Source organism: Carassius auratus, chromosome 26 (assembly GCF_003368295.1).
Source record: "Carassius auratus strain Wakin chromosome 26, ASM336829v1, whole genome shotgun sequence".
Classification (NCBI taxonomy): domain Eukaryota; kingdom Metazoa; phylum Chordata; class Actinopteri; order Cypriniformes; family Cyprinidae; genus Carassius; species Carassius auratus.
The window spans coordinates 18,854,275-18,874,626 of NC_039268.1; the positions used below are offsets into that span (position 1 = coordinate 18,854,275).

The window sequence follows — 20,352 nt, forward strand, 5'->3', positions numbered from 1 at the left end:
GATGCCTTTACAAGTACAAATCCCACACACCAACCAAACATTCAGTCTTGAAATATTCTGTATTGACAGTATACAACAGATAAACTGGTGCACACACACTTCCTGGAGAGGAGCCAGCAATGCTGACTTGTTATTATCACTGAGAGAATGTGGTAATGATAAAGCTGAGAGGGCAGCAATCACCCGTTTTGCATTCCAGCCCAAGAGCAAACAATATAAATGTCAATGTTAAATGCAATCTATTTGTTCCACTTAAGCAGCAGGTGACATAACAACACATGTGCTTGATCAAAACCAGCTGTGACAGGGTAGATATTAAAAATGCATAGAGTGAAACAATACAGTTGAACAGCTGAATATTTATATCAGGAACACAGGAGGTTTCACCAAACTTTCATAATAGGACTTTGTAAGAGGATTTGTGAGTGTCAGTCATTACGCTGATTTTGGATCATCTGCCTTTCAGAGATGGGGGTTCGAGTCTGGGTTGTTCCCAGCCCAAACCAATCCACCCCATTTTGTGTTTCAAAGTAGTTTTTGCCCGCATTGCCCTACATTGCCCTACAATAACCCCTACAAATACAACTCATTATATTTGTATATACTGTATATACACTTTAAAAGAGACAGGCATGTAGATGATCATTCTTAAATCATACCCTATTTATTGCATCAAAATGTGTTAATACTTTACTATGGGGTGGAAAATTTTATCAGTTGCTTATTATTTATGCAACAAAACATATAACTGTTATAGTTTTCATTAATAATCTGTTCTGTATAGATGATTACTTTGTCTTGTGTTCTTATCAATGTTTTTAGCATACTTTGTGAAAATTGATTCTGTAACCTACTTGTCTTACAGATCAGTGTTCTAATATCAAATGCTACAGTACTGTATATATATATATATATATATATATATTGTTCCCTTACTTAATGTCTTATCCTCTCAGCAAAAACATGTCCATTTGCTTTTTTGATTACAGTCAGTTTAATTGGTGGCAGTGTTGCCAGATATTGCTATTAAAAAAAAAAAAAAAAAAAAAAAAGGCGAAACTGCAACTTCCACTTTATTACCTTTCTAAAGTGTCAAATTAAGTGGAAAAGACAAGTAAAAAAATGCCTCATAATGACCTCAAAACAGTGACCTCATAGCTGGCTATGGCCTGTTTGTCCATACTATTACAGACAACCGAATCCGAAACCACTTGGTACCCCTCAATCGAACACTTCATTCTGGAGGGTGTTTTTGAGAACTTGTTCTTCTGGTGAAACATCAGACTTTTCACTGGTTTATGCTGAACTTCCCTAATCAATTAGTCTGCGTAAACCCTTTCTTACATTATACTTGCATTCAAATCTGGCTCTATCCAGTCAAAAACAGAGAAATTATCCCCGCCCACCCTTGTTTTCTTTTCCAATGATGATGTACATCACAGTAAGGATTTTTATTTTTGCTACATTGCAACTTTAAAGCTATCATGATCCTACAAATGTCTCTTATGAGATGTAATAAAAAAATTATATATAAAAAAACTATGTAATATACTTAATGTTTGAGGAAACATGCAAAGAAGAATGAAGTTGCTTCAAACAATTATGAATGTACACTAAACTGGTAGCTTAAACGGTCAGCATTTCTCCTTGTGATGCAGGGAAAGATGGAGCCTTATTCAGACAAATGGTGATTGTTCAATTATAATACGCTTTTATAGTCATACCTTTTTAATATAATAGCAATCATTGCATTCCTGGTGCCAGTAATTGCTCTCAGGAAATTATTTCACCTCTGAGACCTTGGCACAGTGCTGTGTCAGATCTAATAAGGAACTGTGAAGGCTAGAATGGGAAACAACAGTGGCTTTCTAAAAAAGGGCAGAAGTTATTACTAACTGCTGATACGTGATCAGTTTTGCCCTTAACTATCAGAAGGGTTGGGATTAAGTGCAATCAGGTCAGAAACTGGCACCATAACAGCCTCACAGCCGGGATAAAATTAAGGCCTATATTTTATTTCCATATTAGCTAATGTAGTTTATCAGGACTACACATGGGCTGTGTTCAAAACTGCCTTAATGTCTACTATCTAGGCAGCTACAGACAATACAGTCATGGGATTGGGATGGGGCAGGAAAACATGTCAGCAGGAGTGGCCGGGACCGGGGATACACTTTGATCCCCAACTTTATACACAAATATAGCCTGCCTTTTCTATAAATAAACTATAAACTAGGGGTGTGCGATATGATGATTTTTGATCATGGATGATACAAATGTCTCCACGATCTGTTCTTGAAGAAATATCTTAGTATCGAGCTGCAGTGCACATTCTATCATCTGCAGTTCTGGTGCCTCCGTCACATACTGAACAACACCACATGCATTCACAGCACTGTTAACTCAGCGCTTAAGTCACTCTCTCATTTACATGTGCTTTTAAATGTTTCATTCGCGCTCTACTCTGACCTGTGCTTTTTCTGAGCATCGCATACACCCGAGCAGAGTATGAGCGGAGCATTGTGATTGGTATCTGATTTTGATAGAGCAGAAATCTCTAAGAAATGCATCGATCTGAAGATAAAATGTACGGTTGTTTTCATCACAAACAAAATTTGCACAGCAGAAAGCAGAAATTATACCTTTTAATGCTGACAATTTTATTAGTTTGGCATGTGGTAGGAAAAAAAAGTTTTCACACAATAGCTAAGCCACTTTGAAACTCTCCTGTTATTTTATTTATTATTATTATATATATTTTTAAATAATAACAAATAACAACAAACGCTGTGCTCCCGTAAAACAATTAAAGCAAACGAGATCCGGTTTCTGCCGTCTGGGTCATGTGAACTTGAGCAAGAATCTTTGAAACTCTGTGTATGAAAAATAAATTGATAAAGAGTGAAATGTATATATACAACCCGGGAGTAGGCGGGAACAGGAGTCATTCTTCCGGGATTGAAATGGGATGGGATTTTCCCCCAGTTATTTTGTGGGATTGGGATGGGACAGGATTTTTTTTTTTTTGTGGGAGTGGGATGGGACAGATTTGAAAATCCACTCCCATGTCACCCTCTACTTGGGAGGCCAGTTATCTCTGAGTTTAAGAGAAAACAGCAATGAAAATTGGCTAGTGGATTTTGCATACCTGAGCCACTTCCCATTCCTATGGGTATAAACAGGTGACAAGTGTCTCCACTCTTCAGATTTTATGCAGAGGAGCCGAGAACTTGTTCCGGCAACAGCAAATGGTTCAAGGTTGTGGCATGGGGACATAACGTCTCCTTTCCCTCCATCAGGGAACGAGGGTTATGTATGTAACCAAGACATTCCCTATCTGTCGGTCACTACAAGTTATGTCGCACGACATATGTCTATTGAAAACACCATAACCTGAACACCGTCACAACCCTGAGGCACTTCAATTGTCACAAAAGCTACGCTAAGGTTGTAAACTTCCCAAAGCCTCTGTGCAAATTCACTGACATTGGTAATGAAGGGGACCAAAAGGGTGAGTACCTTGCTGCTGGAGAAGGCCATGCTGCCGTTCCATCAACAAAAAGTTTTTGGAAGGGATTTCAACCTTCAGTGAAAGATTGCTTCAAATCTTTCCTATTTGTTCTCTCAGCTTGCCCACCTTAGGCAAGTATCCAGGCGAGGGTCTCAGGACAAAGTGAGAGTAGTCCGGCCAGAACACAAGGCACTCTTCACTTACTGAAAATGCTTGGAGGTCGCTGACCCTCATGATGGAAGTGAGCGCGATCATAAGCGCTGTCTTGAGAGACTAAAACTTCAGCCCGGCTGAATCAAGCGGCTAACTTTTGCAGCCAAAATATAGCATCAACTACTCAGCTCCGAAGCAAATATCTGAAGAGTGGATGCACCTGTTGCCTATTTATGCCCATAGGCACGGGGAGTGGATCAGGTATGCAAAATCCACTAGCCAATTTAAATTGGCATTTTCTCTTAAACTCAGAGATGATTGGCCTCAAAAGTGAGACCCCATATGTCATTAGACAACTCGCAGTGACCGACAGATAGGGAACAGTAAGTGTACCTTACATTTCATCCAATTTTACAGTATAATACTGTTTTTTACAGATTTTGGAAGACTTTGAAAGACACTTTACAGCTTTATTTTTTTTATAATTTATGTACAATCAAGATTTTATGTTACATCTTATGTTATTAAATTAATGTTTATTGCGTGCATTCTCTGATAGTGTAATATGTAAAGAATATACGGTATGCAATGCTGCCTTAGATATAAGCCAAAGTGATGTTCTTACTGTTTAGAGCACCATGCAGTATTAAGAACACACTTGTGATGTCTAAAAATGATTTCTAGTTAGGTAGCTTATAAGAGTTTTTAACCAAGCCAATGTACAGTCTACCTGTGTCACCACGCATGGACTCTAATAGAACAGGACAAGCTGTTGGGCTGCAGTTTCCAGCAGCATCTCAAACATCAGCTCACCTTAGCCATCCTCCCATCTGTTTACCCACTAATAAGGACACAACTCCACACCGCTGCAGGGCAATGGACACAGAACTATCCATCATACAGTAGGGTTCATCCTGACCCTATATATATGGTCTGTACATTATCACAAACTGAAGAGTTTAACAAGCCCTGGCCTGTGCTCGAATAATTGCTGTAGGAAACACATCCTCAAAATGATACAAATATTACCCAGTCTTGCGTCTATCATAATATTTACCATTTTAGAAGTGCTGTAGATAAAAATAGCAGGAAAGTAATAATAATCTAGGAAATTCCAGGCTTGATATCAATATTGGTCCACCCAATGGGTCTGTTTTTTTTTTTCCATTTGGAATTTTTCGAATGGAACGCAGATAGCTTTGATACTTGTTTTGTCAAATGCAGCAGCATCCTAAGCATCCTCATGCATCCTTTGCATATAAGGCAATCCCAATCCCCAATTTAATGCATCATTGCTGAATAAAAGCATTCATTTCTTTCAAAAAAAAAAATGTATATAAAAATCAGGAAGAAAGAAATGTGCATGGTATTATACTTAACAGAAAAAAATAAATAAACACACACATTTTTAAATATACAGATTAATACAGAAAAACTAAATTAAAAACCTAAGAAACCTTAAAAAAAAACTATATCTTTTGAGGGTACTTTATAGTTAGGCTTATTGTTAGCTTAGCAATATGTACAACTACTGCAGTCAATTGTGAGTAGAGTCTCCTGTGTAAATCACTATTTGGGTTGCTGCCTATGTAGAGGGTTCAAAAATCAGTCACTTATGAGGTTCCATCTCTGTTTGGATGCTGTCTGTAGGAGACAGCTGCCTATACTGGCAATTGGCAGTAAGGAAGCTCATTAAATGTTGGAACAGACCTATTGTGTCACATAAACAGGCCATAGGACACTAGTAAACCAGTGCAAAGACCAAGTAAATCATTCTGTGACAGTCAGAGTTCTGCAAAGATTAACACACACAAAAAAGTATATTTATGGAATGCATTATCAATTTAGAATATGGGAATTCCATGTAGCTTGTTGTTTTAGACTATGTCACCTAGCTGAGTCAGTCTCAATTGCCATAGTAAAGAAGATACACAGTTGTGGTTTATATTCTGGGATAGGAAAACTATTTAAACACCTATCCTTGATCCACAATTATATGGTTAGTTAGTGTCATAAAATACTACATAATATTTTTTGCCTAAAACTGCATTTTCATCAGGTAAAGATGTAATGACTTTATTTCTCCATCAGAACAGATTTGGAGAAATGTAACATTGCTTCCCGTGCTCAACAAAGGATCATCTGCAATGAATGGTTGCTGTCGGAATGATTGTTAAACAGCAGATAAAAAAAATCACAATAATCCACAATTAATCCACACCACTCCATTAGTTAAAAACTTACGAAGAGAATGGTCAGGATAATTTTCAGCAATTTAAAAAAGGAAAAAAAAAAAAGGATACTATCAGGTAAGACAGAAAAAATGCAAAACATTAACATTGGTATTATTATTTACAATAACATGAATTGTCTGTGATTCATAAAGCATTTAAATCAGCAAACAACAAACAAACATGCAAAATCTTGCATGCATATAAAAAAAAACTATATAATTATCAAAACATAAATACAACTTTTAAACACACTTAAATTGCTAATGCTGTAGCAATGAGTTAGTGAAGTGCACACCTTAACAAATGAATCACTTAAAGCTCGCGGTAACACTCAGCTTTGCACTGAAACTGCCTGAAGCTCTCACAGTGACAGTGATAATGAGGCAGAGCTGTTAGCACATCACAGTGATTAATACTTCCTGCAGCAGTCCTACTCGTACTCTGGACATTATATCACTGAAAACCCTTCTTCTACATTATATTTCAGCGTGAAAATGCAGGATGTCTAAAATCGAAGAGCAGAAATACAGGAGTCAAGTGGCTTTTTGTCTCACTCACCAGCTAAATTACAGGCTCCATTTAAATTCACTTGTAAGTACGCAAGTGGCCCTTACTGAGTCACACAGAAAACTATAGATAAGAAGGGCACAAACAAATTTTTGATAATTTTATAAAAAGTAAAAAATACAGACCAAGTAAAAAAAAAAACATTACTGCATAGAGCATCAATACACACACACACACACACACACACACACACATACACACACACACACACACACACACACAAATCGCTTGCCATCTAGCATAGTTTTTCTTTCTTGGATTATGTATTTCCTTTTGATGCAGTAAGTTCAGGCAATGGAACATTTATTTATTTTTTTCTTTTAAAATAGCTAACAGCTTTACATCACAATCATGATGGGACATTCTCATTCTAGAGCATTTGATTGGGCCAAAACATGGATGCACAAGTTCTGTTTTACAGGTAAAAAAGACCGTAAATTTGAAATGTGCATACGAGTTGTCTCCGCTTTCAAAGGCATTAGAAGCAATAATAATTTGCTATATGATTCTATGAGATCCTTAACAGCAGTATTTGGTTATTTGAGTTCAAACAATACAATTTCATGACAGAAAAGAATCTGAAATAAATCAGCAGCATAAATAAAAGAACTCTCTGGAAGCTGAATTTAACTTTCAAATGTGAACATCCCTGAGGAAACCAGTGAACAGAACAATCAGCTCTCATATGGGCAAGTTTGATTAATGACCAATCAAAGTCCTGCCCACGTTCCGTACAGGAAGGCAATTTTATTTGAAAGGATTTTAATTTAAGTAAAACTGTTGAATCTTAAAGAGAATGGAAATAAAGTAGATTAAAGGCAACATTAAATGGTGTATGCAACCCATTTGTAATTTGAAATAGTTCTATATGAAACAGGACACTCATTGTAATTCAGGAGGTTTAGAGGGCTTGGTGATGTCAGCTAAATAAAAGTCATTTCAGACCTCAAATTAATAACTTTTTTTGTTTTTTTTTGAGAAAAGCATTTCTCGAAATAAAAAATGCACAGATGAAATAAGATCAACAATTTTTTTTTATCAATTAAGTAAATATGTCCATTTTTATTTCATGTTGACTTTAAATGTGTCTAATATAAGTAAGCTAACATAATATTTATGCAGACAGAAAAACAAAACAAAACAAAGATGGTATCCACCTTATTCCTAAACGAGGAAGTAAGTCTATGGGCGATTGGGTAGATTAGCAGCTATAAGGAAATAACGAGAAGAATAAAACGGGCAGTTAATGGCAAAACTGTTTGCATTACAAACTAGTGTGTTCATAATTAAGATAATAAACTCAAATAATATGGTAAGACATACCAATATGCAATATCAATCAGCAAAATTTGTGGTTTTGCACATAAAAAAATAGCTGTAACCAACTGACAGGAATCAAGACCTATAAAATTTACAAACGGCCACGCCTATTTATAGCAGAAGAATAAGGTGGATATGTTTTCATGTAACTTTTAAAATTAGATTCTAGAAAATATTTTATTACATCTTACAGTGTGATTATCTTCACAGAAGCTTCATTTCCAGAAAAACTATGATGCTTGTGTTGATGTAAAAACTAAATAATAATAATAATAATAATAATAATAATAATAATAATAATAATAATAATAATAATAATAATAAAAAGAATATCATCACTTTAATGAACATTATAAGCACATACACACACGAGCACTCCTAATTTGAATGTGCATTGAAATTCTCAGCAATCTAATTAAATGTCATGTTTCAACAGTTTTTGGGCAGTGATTCTACAAATCGTGAAGACTTTGATCCAATCTGTGAAAGAATAATCAAATTATTACTTATTCTCAAGTCACTCATTAACAGACCACCCCCCCCCCCCCACACACACACCACAAAAAAGTACTCTTTCACTGCTAGGGCAAAACTGAAAGAAGCGGGGATATTTCAGAATATTTCAATTTCATTTTCAATTAAAAACAGACTGATCAAAAGACTGGATGTTGAAAAACATGTGTGGTTCATGTGGAGTTTTAGATATGTGACCATGATAACTACAAGGACTAACGAGGTATAAACACGTGAAATGTTGTCTGTTAAAACATTACTTTTTTTCTGTCACATTTAAAGAATTTAAACATAATATCACGATTCATATATCAACATTTATCTGTTAAAACCAGTATGTAGGTCCAGATATTGCATGCATATATTTGAATAATCACTTTCAAAAACTATTTTTGTTTTTCAGTGCAGTTACCTCTATATAACCTTTATATTTTTGTTTAGAAAACAAGTGACAATATATTTTATTTTATTTTATTTTCCACATTATTCCGCAATTGCTGCTAACTTTATTAATTAGTGTTAAATATTCTTTCATTTTTAGTTCTTGATGAATTTTGTTTAGGTTTCCACTAATAATATAACGTGCAACCAATATGTACAGCAATCTCTCTAAACCTCCCGTGTCCATTCCTCTGAGACTGTGGGCAGCAGCAGATTGTTTTATGCATGTAATACAGATATTTTCTCAAGACATTTTCAACTTCCTCACTACTGCCCGAAACCACTTCACTCTTCACAACCACCGTGGAGACTGGAGTGAATGACCCATGTAACAGAACAAGAGCCAGCCAGAACAACTGAAGCATTATTACACCGGAGTAAAGCCCCATTGTACTGCAAATCCTGCTCGGTCTGCAAAAAAAAAAAAAAAAAAAAAAAAAACTACACGACTGAACAACATCAACCCACACAGTTTACATTTTTCAGATATTTCAGTTGCAGACAGAGGCGATTGTGTCTGCGTTTACAAGGACATTGAGCTTGATGTGCCCACTCAGCTGGGATGTAACAATCAGGTGGATTGATGAGGCTTTAATGAGCTGTCAATCAAAGTTTCAATCAAACATTATAACCTACCACAGGATGCTATAATGCTCATTTTTTTCCCGTTAACAATTGTTTATTAAAATGTTCTTCTGGGAACAGTAGTATAGAACAAAAAGCAACTTTGCAAATTTAGAACCCATCCAAACACATCCCACCCCCTGGAAGACTTCAAAATAAAGAGAGAATAATAATAAAAAAGAATAAATAAACAAAATAAACAATAATGACAAAAATAAATTAAGTAATATTAATAAATAAGTAACAATAAAATACGTTTTACAAAAGATGACACAACATTAAAAGTTTAATGTTTTAAAGCCAAAAATTTACAGTTCTTAAATTAGATCCATGTATACGAGAAGTTCCATCGAGATAATACACAGTCCAGGTTCCATGATGCTACTTTATCATTTCTTATTACCATATAATAAGAAGAAATGTTTCTTGAGGATCATACTAGCATAATATAATGATTTCTGAAGGATCATGTGACACTGAAGCTAGAGTAATGATGTTGAAAATTCAGCTTTGACATCACAGGAATAAATTATATTGTAAAATATAGCAAAAAAAGTTATAATTAAAATAGTAATAATAACCTTTTGAACAGCAATCTATGTATATCTTAAACTTGTAAAGCAATACACATCTCAACAGCCATGTATATGAGACAAGCGGACAAGGCAATACCAGAAAAAGTGCATGGATATTATATATTATGAAACTTGATACGTTATTTGAGTTAGACTGCGTCTAAATATATGACACTTTTCTTAAAACAGCTTGTTGGAAACAAAAAAAATTACACAACTTTATTTCCTTAAAACTTTAAACTTGTGTTTTCCATCCTATTTTTCACTGATTAGGGATTTATTAAGGAGGATCCTGTAACTTGAGAGGGGTTTGATTTAATTAATTTTCCCCATCCCTGATGATCACTACACTACACTACTTTTAAGATAATCAAAGGAAATGAGCCCCTATTCTCTGCAGGTCCCAAAATTACCCTGATACTGTATGTAAGAGCGACATGTGACGAGAACAAAGATTAGAAAAGGTCTACAAAAAAAAAAAAAAAAAAAAAAACCCGAAAAAAAAAAAAAAACAGGACAACAACAGCATAGACCAAAGGTTTCCAACATTTTTGACTTTATAGCATTTTAATTTTTAAGTTTAAATATATTAATAATAATAATTTTAGTACTTTTAAGCAATATTTCACCCCAAAATGAAACATTTTCTTAATTGTTTCACTCTCGTATAGCTCCAATCCCTACTGTTGTGCACACAAAAATACATTGTGATGAATGTTGGTAACCAAGCAGCTGACGGTAGCCATTGACTTCGATAGTGTGTATAAAAAAATCAAAAATAAAATACTATGGAAGTCAGTGGCTATTGCCAACTGTCAGGTTACAAACATTCTTCAAAATGTCTTCTTCTTCAACAGTAGAAATAAACTTCTTTGCTGTCAGGTTTAAAACAACTCGAGAGTGAATAAATTGTCAGAACTTTCATTTTTAGTTGAACTATTACTTTAAGTCATCCTGTGGCTCCCTTGATACCAGAACAGGAAATAAACAAAATAAATAAATAAATAAGCTTTATTTATTTATTTCCAAGCAGAGATAAGTACCTTTTATAGCAGAAGAGTTTCTTTTATAGCATCCTTTGTGAACTTTTTTATTCAGTGGACAAAACATTTTGTGTGAAAAAAATGGGTTGTGAAATGACACGACCGAACATACTGAGCACAATGCACAACTAAACCTACAGCCTCATTTTCATAGGCATCAAATTAAATATGCCATTTTACTCTGACAAAAATCTATAATTTGTCCATTAGAGGAGCCCTTCATCAAGCCCTTCCTTGATTGTACCCATAATGACATCCATAAAATGCTGTTAAAGAGCGCAATGATAATCTCACCTTGAGGAAAGACAGATTGCGGTTTCTTTCAATACTGGTGATCTCCAGATTACCCATGACCACCTCACAGTTCTCGTAGAACTTGCGAAGAGTTTTGTACTGCTGGTCCAAATCCGACAGCGTGCTGAGCTTGTTATCAGTGCCAGGACACACTATAGAGGAGAAAAAGAGAGAGAAAACTGGTAAGGATCATAAAAATAAAAGATGGATCAAAGCAAATAATTCCTTAATAATCTATAGTCTTGCATAAATAGTATACATTAAATAACTATGCAAGTCAACAAAAATTAGGCAGATGGGTGAGAAGGACAGGAAACCTTCCAAAGCAACATTAGCTTCTCTAAACAATGTGTGCAGTGTCCTAAGGCCAAAATCATAAATCTTTTCTCTCCATATGGATGCTCTAGCATCGCACATATTGTCTGAAAAGACACAGGTCATTACTTCAAGAAAGTAATTAGCCAAGTTAGTGAGCGAAGGTTCATGTGCGTTTACGCTTCTACTGACCTGCTTTTGCAACACTAAACATCTGCCATCCACAACAGCCAGATAAAAGAGGCATTTTCCACTTTTTCAATTAAAAAAGCCTGTGTGCCTGGCAACAGTGTTAACGTCAGCGTCTCTTTATTTTCGCCCAGCTGAGCACTGAGGGCTGTACGGCAGGTTTTAATGAAGGTTCTGATGAGTGATTGTTCCACTGATCCCGGAGACTAATCCTGGCTAGGAATCTCAGTGACCCCAGGCTTTATTTGTGCATCTCAACTCAGGTTGAAGTGACCCAGTACGATTCACTCTTAATGAAGGATATTGCATGGGGTTTCATATGAAAGGTAAAGAAGATTGTAAAACTGCAAGATACAACAGGCTTTACATGCTTTGGATGGTGCAAAAACATTAATAGCTGCACTTTTATGCGTTTGCATTTTCTCCACTTTACAGACTTCATAAAAATTCCACACAAATTACATTTTGGGAAATGATTGCAAATATAACTAAAACTAAAACACGGTTCTGATTTATAGCCAGTGGACCGGTGCATCTCTGGAACCCTAAATTTTCCCACATTGTTGCTTTAAACCAAGCTGGCAGTTCTTTTGCGTGCATCTGAACTCACCGATCTTTTTTTGGGTTGGTGTGTACTAGATCATCTCTTCTTCTGCTCTCTCCTACTACATTTCCAATGCGAGCCCAGTTTTGAATTGATTGCCTATGACTGACTGCATTCATCTGACTGCATGAACTGAGCCGTGACGGTTCCAGACGAACACATACACATGTAACTATTAGGGTTGCACAAAATCTGTCGTTTGGTAAAAAGTAACTAGAAATTTAATTTTTTCCCTACTTTTGCATGTTAATTGTGATTTTTTGTTTTTTTTAGACGTCCAGTGTACATTTCCAGCCTTTGTGTAGAACCAGTGGAGATCTATTGTTTGTGTGTGTGTGTGTGTGTGTGTGTGTGTGGCTATTAGCGATGCTTTCCAGGGACAGTGATGAGTCTTGGCTGAAGGAGCTGTGAGGACTAACAGGCACAGGAACAGACAGGCCCCTTTAACCCAGGCAGAGATGTCAGACTTGACATGCAATTAAATACACCTATTTCCACCCATCAAACACCTTCCTGAGTCCAGCCTGAACCATCTGCTACATCAGCTGGCCCATGCCTGCCGTGTGTGTGAGTAGAAAGTACATGTCCACTGATTCATGTGAGAATGCTTATGTGTGTCTGTGTGAAACACATGGCCATTCGTTTCCTTTGGCAGGAAATACTCACTATGTCACTTCTGTATAAGTATACATGATTCTCGTGAATCAGTCTTAAAGTCTCTCTTAACCACTTTTACATTTCATGTTTTTGCGGTTGTTGATTATTAATATTAATTCATATAACAATTAACAAAATACAAATACATATTTTTATGAATTAACAACAAAATGTTTAAATTAAAACAATACTAAATATAAATATGCAATTATGTTGACAGCAATAATGGAGATCAATTTAATGCAAGTCAGCTATAGTGAACTCCTTATAATATTTATAACATTCATTGTAACTGTACTATAGCAATGCTACGTTTCTGTGCATAAATCGTGATCGTATCCATGCTGTCTATGGAGGGTCAGAGAACTCTCAGATTTCATGAAAAATATCTTAATTAGTGTTCCGAAGATGAAATGAATGAAATGAGAGTGAGTAATTAATGACAGAACTTTCATTTTTGTGTGAAATAACCCTTTAAAATACTGTAACATTAAGTTAAAGTACACTAAATTCGCAATAGACAGCATTTACAGGTGAATCATGAGGTAAATCTAAGATTTGTCAAATCAAGTTAAGCTCTTAGTAGAGAAAAAATGTTTTATTGCAACTAAACTTGTTTTTATGTATTTATTTTTAGCAAACATGTAATAGATTTAAAATGATTTCAGTCAGTCAGGTCAATTTATTTTAAGCACATTTAGGAAATAAATGTATTATATTATGGATCCCTCTCATAACTTTAGTCGAAATGGATGTGCACAGTTTTTATGTGTGTGTGTGTGTGTGTGTGTGTAGATACCTACATACAAAACTGCCATTTGTGATTTCCCCCACACACAGAGACAGTAATTCCCCGCTGTGCGCAATGAGTCTTTTTCCTATTGTATTTAATGTTGTGGGCATGTCTGTCCCATGGACTCCTGGAATTTCTGCATGGAGTCGCTGCCAAGAGAAACAATATTAATTCGGCCTACTGCTGTGCTGCTCACGGAGGTCTCAACTAATTTATTTCACAGAAGCAGAACGGCGGGCAAATAAGGACACCTTTTCTTTAATTTATTGTCATTTCTGTAATGACGCTGTTAGACCATGGAGATCAGGACCACGGGGGGTAGAGGATTGGGTGAATCCATATGCTTAGAGTGAGACACAAAAACTCAAGATGTAGAAGAAAATACTTCTACATCCATCAAGTTGACAATCGTCTTTTAAAAAAGAAGAAACGTTCATCTTGCTCATCTTATTGTGGGCAGTTACTATGAGCATACACTTTCAAGAGTTGTTTTGTTTCTTTTCTCTAAACTATGTTCAGAAATAAGCCCTAAAAGTTTTGTTTTGATTGTTACTAAAGTATGTTGATGTCGCTGTCTAAAACTGGAATTTAAAAACTTGTTCTCTTTCTTATTTTTCTTTTTAACCCTGCATACAGTCAGAAATGTAAGTGACATTCAGAAATCATTGATGTCTGAGAGATCCATGAGTAAGGATGTGTATGACATTATTAAAAAGCCAGCTGAGCACCAAACCATTGGATTAGATTGATGGGCTGACAGATGAAAACATTACTGCTGATTTCATTATAATACCCCTCATCATCTACAGCTCAATCCTGATGGTACAACACATCTTCTCTTATTTTCTCACCAATGGCAAGCCTTTATCGAGCACCACACAAATGTCTGTGTCACCGTTGCGGTCACCACAAGTATACATTAACCATTACGTGCTTTGACTATGTGATCGGAAAGCATATGGACATATTTAGTGACTTGATATGAATCCATCACAAAACATCACAAAAAGTCTATGTATTGCATTTACTTGTGATCAGTAGAAAGATCTAATATAAGAAATTGCTTTAAATAAAAAAAAAAAAAAGTGGCGTCACCAATGTACAGTGAAGGAGTTCAATGGTACACTGATATTCATAGAATATAGTAATATGAATTAACATTATATAATATATTAATTTATATTCATATTAATATTAAATAATAGTACCATACTTCAAAGACTACATAGTATTATATTTTAATGCATGGTTTTTCCTTCTGGAGCATCAGTGAGCATTTTAATTTGAATATTTCCAGACCTGTAAATCCAATTCATATTTTCTAATGTCCTAAAACATATAAAAATCCATTTCTGACATATGAAACAGGCCCGGATACAGTTGTTTTCATTCATGCTATTATATGTATAGCAATTAAAAAAAAAAAAAAAATAATAATAATAATATATATATATATATATATATGTGTGTGTGTGTGTGTGTGTGTGTAAAATATATTATAACAATATAGTAATTAATGTATAAAAACATATAAAAAATAAATTTTGAGTATATATAATATATAACAGGCCCAAATACAGTACATGTCACCATTTCTACAATGTGCAGTGACACAAATGTTTTCTGGCCTACTGTGGATCACTATAATCACTCTAATATAAAACATGTTTCATTTGATTGATTAGCTGGGGGGGTTTTTTCTCTCAGTGGGCAGCGAGGCATCACCTGCTGGTGAGACACAGGTGGAAGTGATTTGTATTAAGCAGACAGAGGATTTAATGACTCGTCCCATCCAATTTTCTGCCACTGTTCCTTCCTTCTAACCCTGAAAAGAGTTTTGCACTTAATGTAGCAGGAACAGCTCATGTCGCCTGATCCTGTAGACGGCACATAGATAAACAGCTTGAGAGAACATATGCTGATATTCTTGATGAATGCTGATGCATGAGCTGAGTATATTAAATAGAATGTATCGTCTTGAGAAGTTACAAGCAGTTACACTGTAAAAATGATTTTTCAACGTAAATAAAACAAAGATGAATAGAGAATGTTTTAAAAGCACAAAAAACACAATTTCCTCTTCATAATTTCACTCAACGTTTGTTTTTAATTATTTGTGGAATTAAATAGTGTCAGAGTTGTCACTATAAACTATTTAAAGGAATATGGTTTAATATGGAATTAAAGGAGTAGCACACTCAGAAATTTGGCTGAACCATCAGGCCATCCAAGATGTAGATGAGTTTGCTTCTTCATCTGAATAGATTTGGAGAAATTTCCCTTTCCATTACTTGCTTAGCAATGGATTCTATGAGTGAAATGTGCACAGATCAATTATTACAAACACAGCACTTCACAAGATTGATGGACTGGACTGGAGTGGTGTGGATTATTGTGATCCTTTTGATAAAGAAACAAACTCATCTGCAATTTGGACGGCTTCAGCTGCTTTCCAGTTCCTTTTTATACCAAATTGTAAAAATGCAATGCTTAGTATGATTATGTGTCGAACTTTCAAACATTTATTTGATTTAAACGAGGCTGCATGCTTGCAATATTGTCATTTAGAGATAATTCAACACACAGCAATTAAATTAAATTGCACTATTAATTAGGGATGTCACAGGACACCCTTCTGCAGGAGTGCTATTTAGAGGAGCATTATGGTAAGTGAAGATATTCTTATTCTTGATCATCACTCAGCTTCTGTGTGGTTTTGATGGATTTTGAGTGTTATAGCATTTAATGAACAGTGTCTCGGAGCCGTTGCATGGACTGTGTTCTGAAATCAGACACAGATGTACACAGAACTCAAGCTGTGATGCCTCACAGTCACTGAAATTATTATTCATTCCACGCCGATCATCTTCGTAAAGGAATAGTATGTGCTTAGTTTTTCAATGAATCCCACACACATGGTATTTTGCCATACTAAATATACTGTAGTCAACCACATATGAAAATGGTAGATAAGGACACTCAACTATAAAACTCAGTTCAGCTATAAAACAGCTCTACAGAAGACAATATGGTTTTCTTCATTTTGAAATAATGCTATTGCGTACCGAAATACAGTACTTTGATTTTGAAATAGAGCTGATTTTATATCTTTCCTCCCACTGAGAACCTAAACATCTGATGAAAGTGCTATAAAGCACGTTTAGACAATCCTTTGAACATCAGGATCCTGCTTTGATTTTTAAATCCATTATGTCATTTAGTAGAAGATTAAGGCTATTGAGAACACAAAATGAAAACAAAGCAGTGACCATGATGCTTTACTTTCATGGCTTCTGTCTTTCTAAAAGAGGGTTTTTTTTTTTTTTCAGCAAATCACACATTATATGTTTAGTTTACTACAATATATCCCATAAATATCATCAGATATGTCAGCATAACATAACTGCATGATGTGATGCCATTAAAGAGCGGGTTATATTAGGTATAATATAACCAGATAAGACATAGATATTACTTATTGGACCAAAAAACAGTACACAGAATCTCGTAGATTACAATTTGCAACTTAACTAGATGTACTATTACTTCCTCTACAGTCAAAAATCTGTGTGTCATATTAGACAGCAACTTGTCTTTTGAAAACCATGTTTCCCATATTACAAAAACAGCATTCTTCCCTCTTAGGAATATTATAGTCCAAAATGCAGCGGCTAGAGTCTTTACCAGGTCAAGAAATATGATCATATTATTACAGTCTCTGCACTGGCTATCAGTTTCAAATATTATTATTCACCTATAGGGCCCTTAATGGTTTGGGTTCCTAACTAGTCTTCTACCATGCTTCAATCCATCACACTCCCTAAGGTCAAAAAACGCTGGACTTTTGGTAGTTCCTAGGATGGCAAAGTCCACTAAAGGAGCTCCCACACTATGGAATAGCCTTCCTGATAATGTTCGGTTCAGACACACTCTCTCTGTTTAAATCTAGATTAAAAACGCATTTCTTTCGCCAAGCATTCAAATAATGCATCTCATAATTTTGGACTGCAGTTAAATCTGATCAAATGTGCATCATTATTCTTTAGCTTGGGTTCAACTAATTCATTTTACTTAGTTGGAACAGCAGCTACGCTAATTAGGTCTTTGTTTGTTTCTCTGTTTTGCCACGGGATTTACAGAAGCTTCAGTCTGGATCCAGAACACCTGAGAAGAGATGATGCCAACCCCTCAGAGGACCTCAGATGATGCTAACCCCTGAAACAACATACAGAACTACCAAATTATGCTTTAAGTTTGATTGCATCATATAATAATTGCTGTTAATAGTGTTCATCGTCTGTTTGATTATGTCTTTAATTTATTTTTCCATACTTTTCTGCTATATGCACATAAACTGACAGTCACCACTGATAATCTACTACTAAATATTGTTGCTTTTCAACAATTTGTATCATAAAAAGCACCACACAAATAAACATGAATTGAATTACCCTAGTAAAATGAACTGAAATAAACCTGTGGTGATGCAGTCCAGTGAAAATAGCTACACAGCGTGCTGCACTTTCAGTTCAGTGTATTCTGAGTCTTTCATATCTTGTGGATCTTGTTGAGTCAACTGCTGCTCTTTCCCTCTGATCACACAACAGAAAGCATGATGCTGACTCCTGCTTTGCAGAGCAGATTCTGTGAGCCATTTGTTTTTTATTGTACTGGCCATATTAAACAGTCCACTAATCTCGTCACCAGTCTGAGAATGTGACTCAAAAGGGGCATATCCTCACCAGGCTGTCCACCAACATTATTACAATATAAAGTGTACAGACTAACAGTGTATACAGATTGTGCACAATAGCTTATCCAACTTTAAGGAGACCCTCAAACAGCAGTCTCGGGCAAAACAGCTACAAGGAAAGGCCAGGAGCCAAACTATCTAAACTGCCTCAAAGTTCATCTGCAGGTTTTGCGACAGAGACTGCCCAAATTGGACTTTGAGTCACAGCCAGTACTGTACTGGTGATCTTCATCCAGTGTGATCCATGGTCTTTGAGACTGATGGATGCCTACATGGGTCAAATTCCAAGTCAGAACCCTAAATGACCCCTAAATTGAAATATTGTTCATAAGGTCATCACTGTTCCATAGAAATCTTGAAAGTAATGTTTGTTAGTCTGTATACTTTAATGTCTCAGATTTCACATTATAGTCTTCTAATATATAAATGAAGAGGACGAAAAGTATGGGTTACCATACTTGGCCAACATATCATGTCATCACTTGAGTAACTGCACATAAATAAACAAATAAAAATTATCCATCAGTGGCAGAAAAAAAAAAACATATTATTATTTCTGTTCTGTCAAAACTTATTTTTTCCACCCCTGTAATGATATATATAAGATGATAGATGATAGATAGAAATGTGCACTACTGTTTTGTATCAGGACAAACTATATGAAAAAGTAATTCTTTGATATTGTATTATACTTTGCTACAAAAATATAAGTTACCCCTTCACATGGTTTTAGATTTGGCATGACACCGGCATAATTGAATAAATTAATTTTCACCTGCATTTGCAAGGTTTCATACTAATAAAACATTCTGAGCTTTATGACTTGACCTGGACGCCTGACCTTACACCATGAATCAATAAACACAGAACAGGAGCGAACAAGTGGTGGAGCTCCAAACCACAGAGTCTATGATATATGGTTATTACAGCGAGAGGCAATAATGAACTCAATGGACTGAGAGTAATGACTCTTTTCACTATCACTCATTGACTGGCATTAAAACTTTGACACTGCCTTCACTTCTATTACCACAAGTTCAGCACATTACAGAGAGAGGGTAAAATAATCAAAAGTTTGTCACAGGAGGCAATGTGAACACCTAGAGTTGAAATCAATCCACAGATTAACCGATAATGCTTTTAATGTGTGAATTGGTTCGCACAGTCAGAAGTATGACATTATAATCATGTTTCTGAAAGTACATTAATACATAACTAAAAAAATAATTATTATTTGGTCCAGAAAATTTACAGTTTGGAATATTTCTAAGACAAATACTTAGACAAAGACCTACTCAGCAAATCCGAACCTGAGATTACTAATCAGCACATCTGGGTTAGAGGACAACTCCAACTACTTGTTCTAATCAAGTTTTCCTACCAGGAAAAAGTTGTAGTCTAAATGTGCAATTGTCAGGCAGTTTGCATCGATTAAAAATCAATCAGTAGAAGCATCACAGATTTAATCAGGTTTGGCATAGCTATATAATATGAAACAGGTTGATGGATAAAATACACACATAGCAATTGAATACATTAAACTTTTGGTCAGCCAAAATCTACAATATAATGAAATAACCTTATTTCTGCCCTATAGGTGAAGCTCTTGCAGATAACTAATGAGATGCCACCTACAGAAATAATGTATTCAAATCATAAATGTGAGAGACTGATAGATTCTCAACATCCATATGTTGCAGTGACCTCTACGAGACTGAAAGGGAATTTCATTGAGATGGTTTGCAAATGTAGCTCAGTCTCCTGCC

At 35.4% G+C, this 20,352-nt stretch overlaps 1 protein-coding gene across 1 annotated transcript in view; it reads right to left on the minus strand.

The window, feature by feature from the left end:
- LOC113044575 (receptor tyrosine-protein kinase erbB-4) overlaps nucleotides 1-20,352 on the minus strand; it is a 143,557-nt gene that overhangs the window by 51,877 nt on the left and 71,328 nt on the right. The window contains exon 2 of the mRNA XM_026204669.1: nucleotides 11,276-11,427. Coding sequence (XP_026060454.1) covers nucleotides 11,276-11,427 — 152 coding nt within the window. The remainder of the gene's footprint in view (nucleotides 1-11,275; nucleotides 11,428-20,352) is intronic.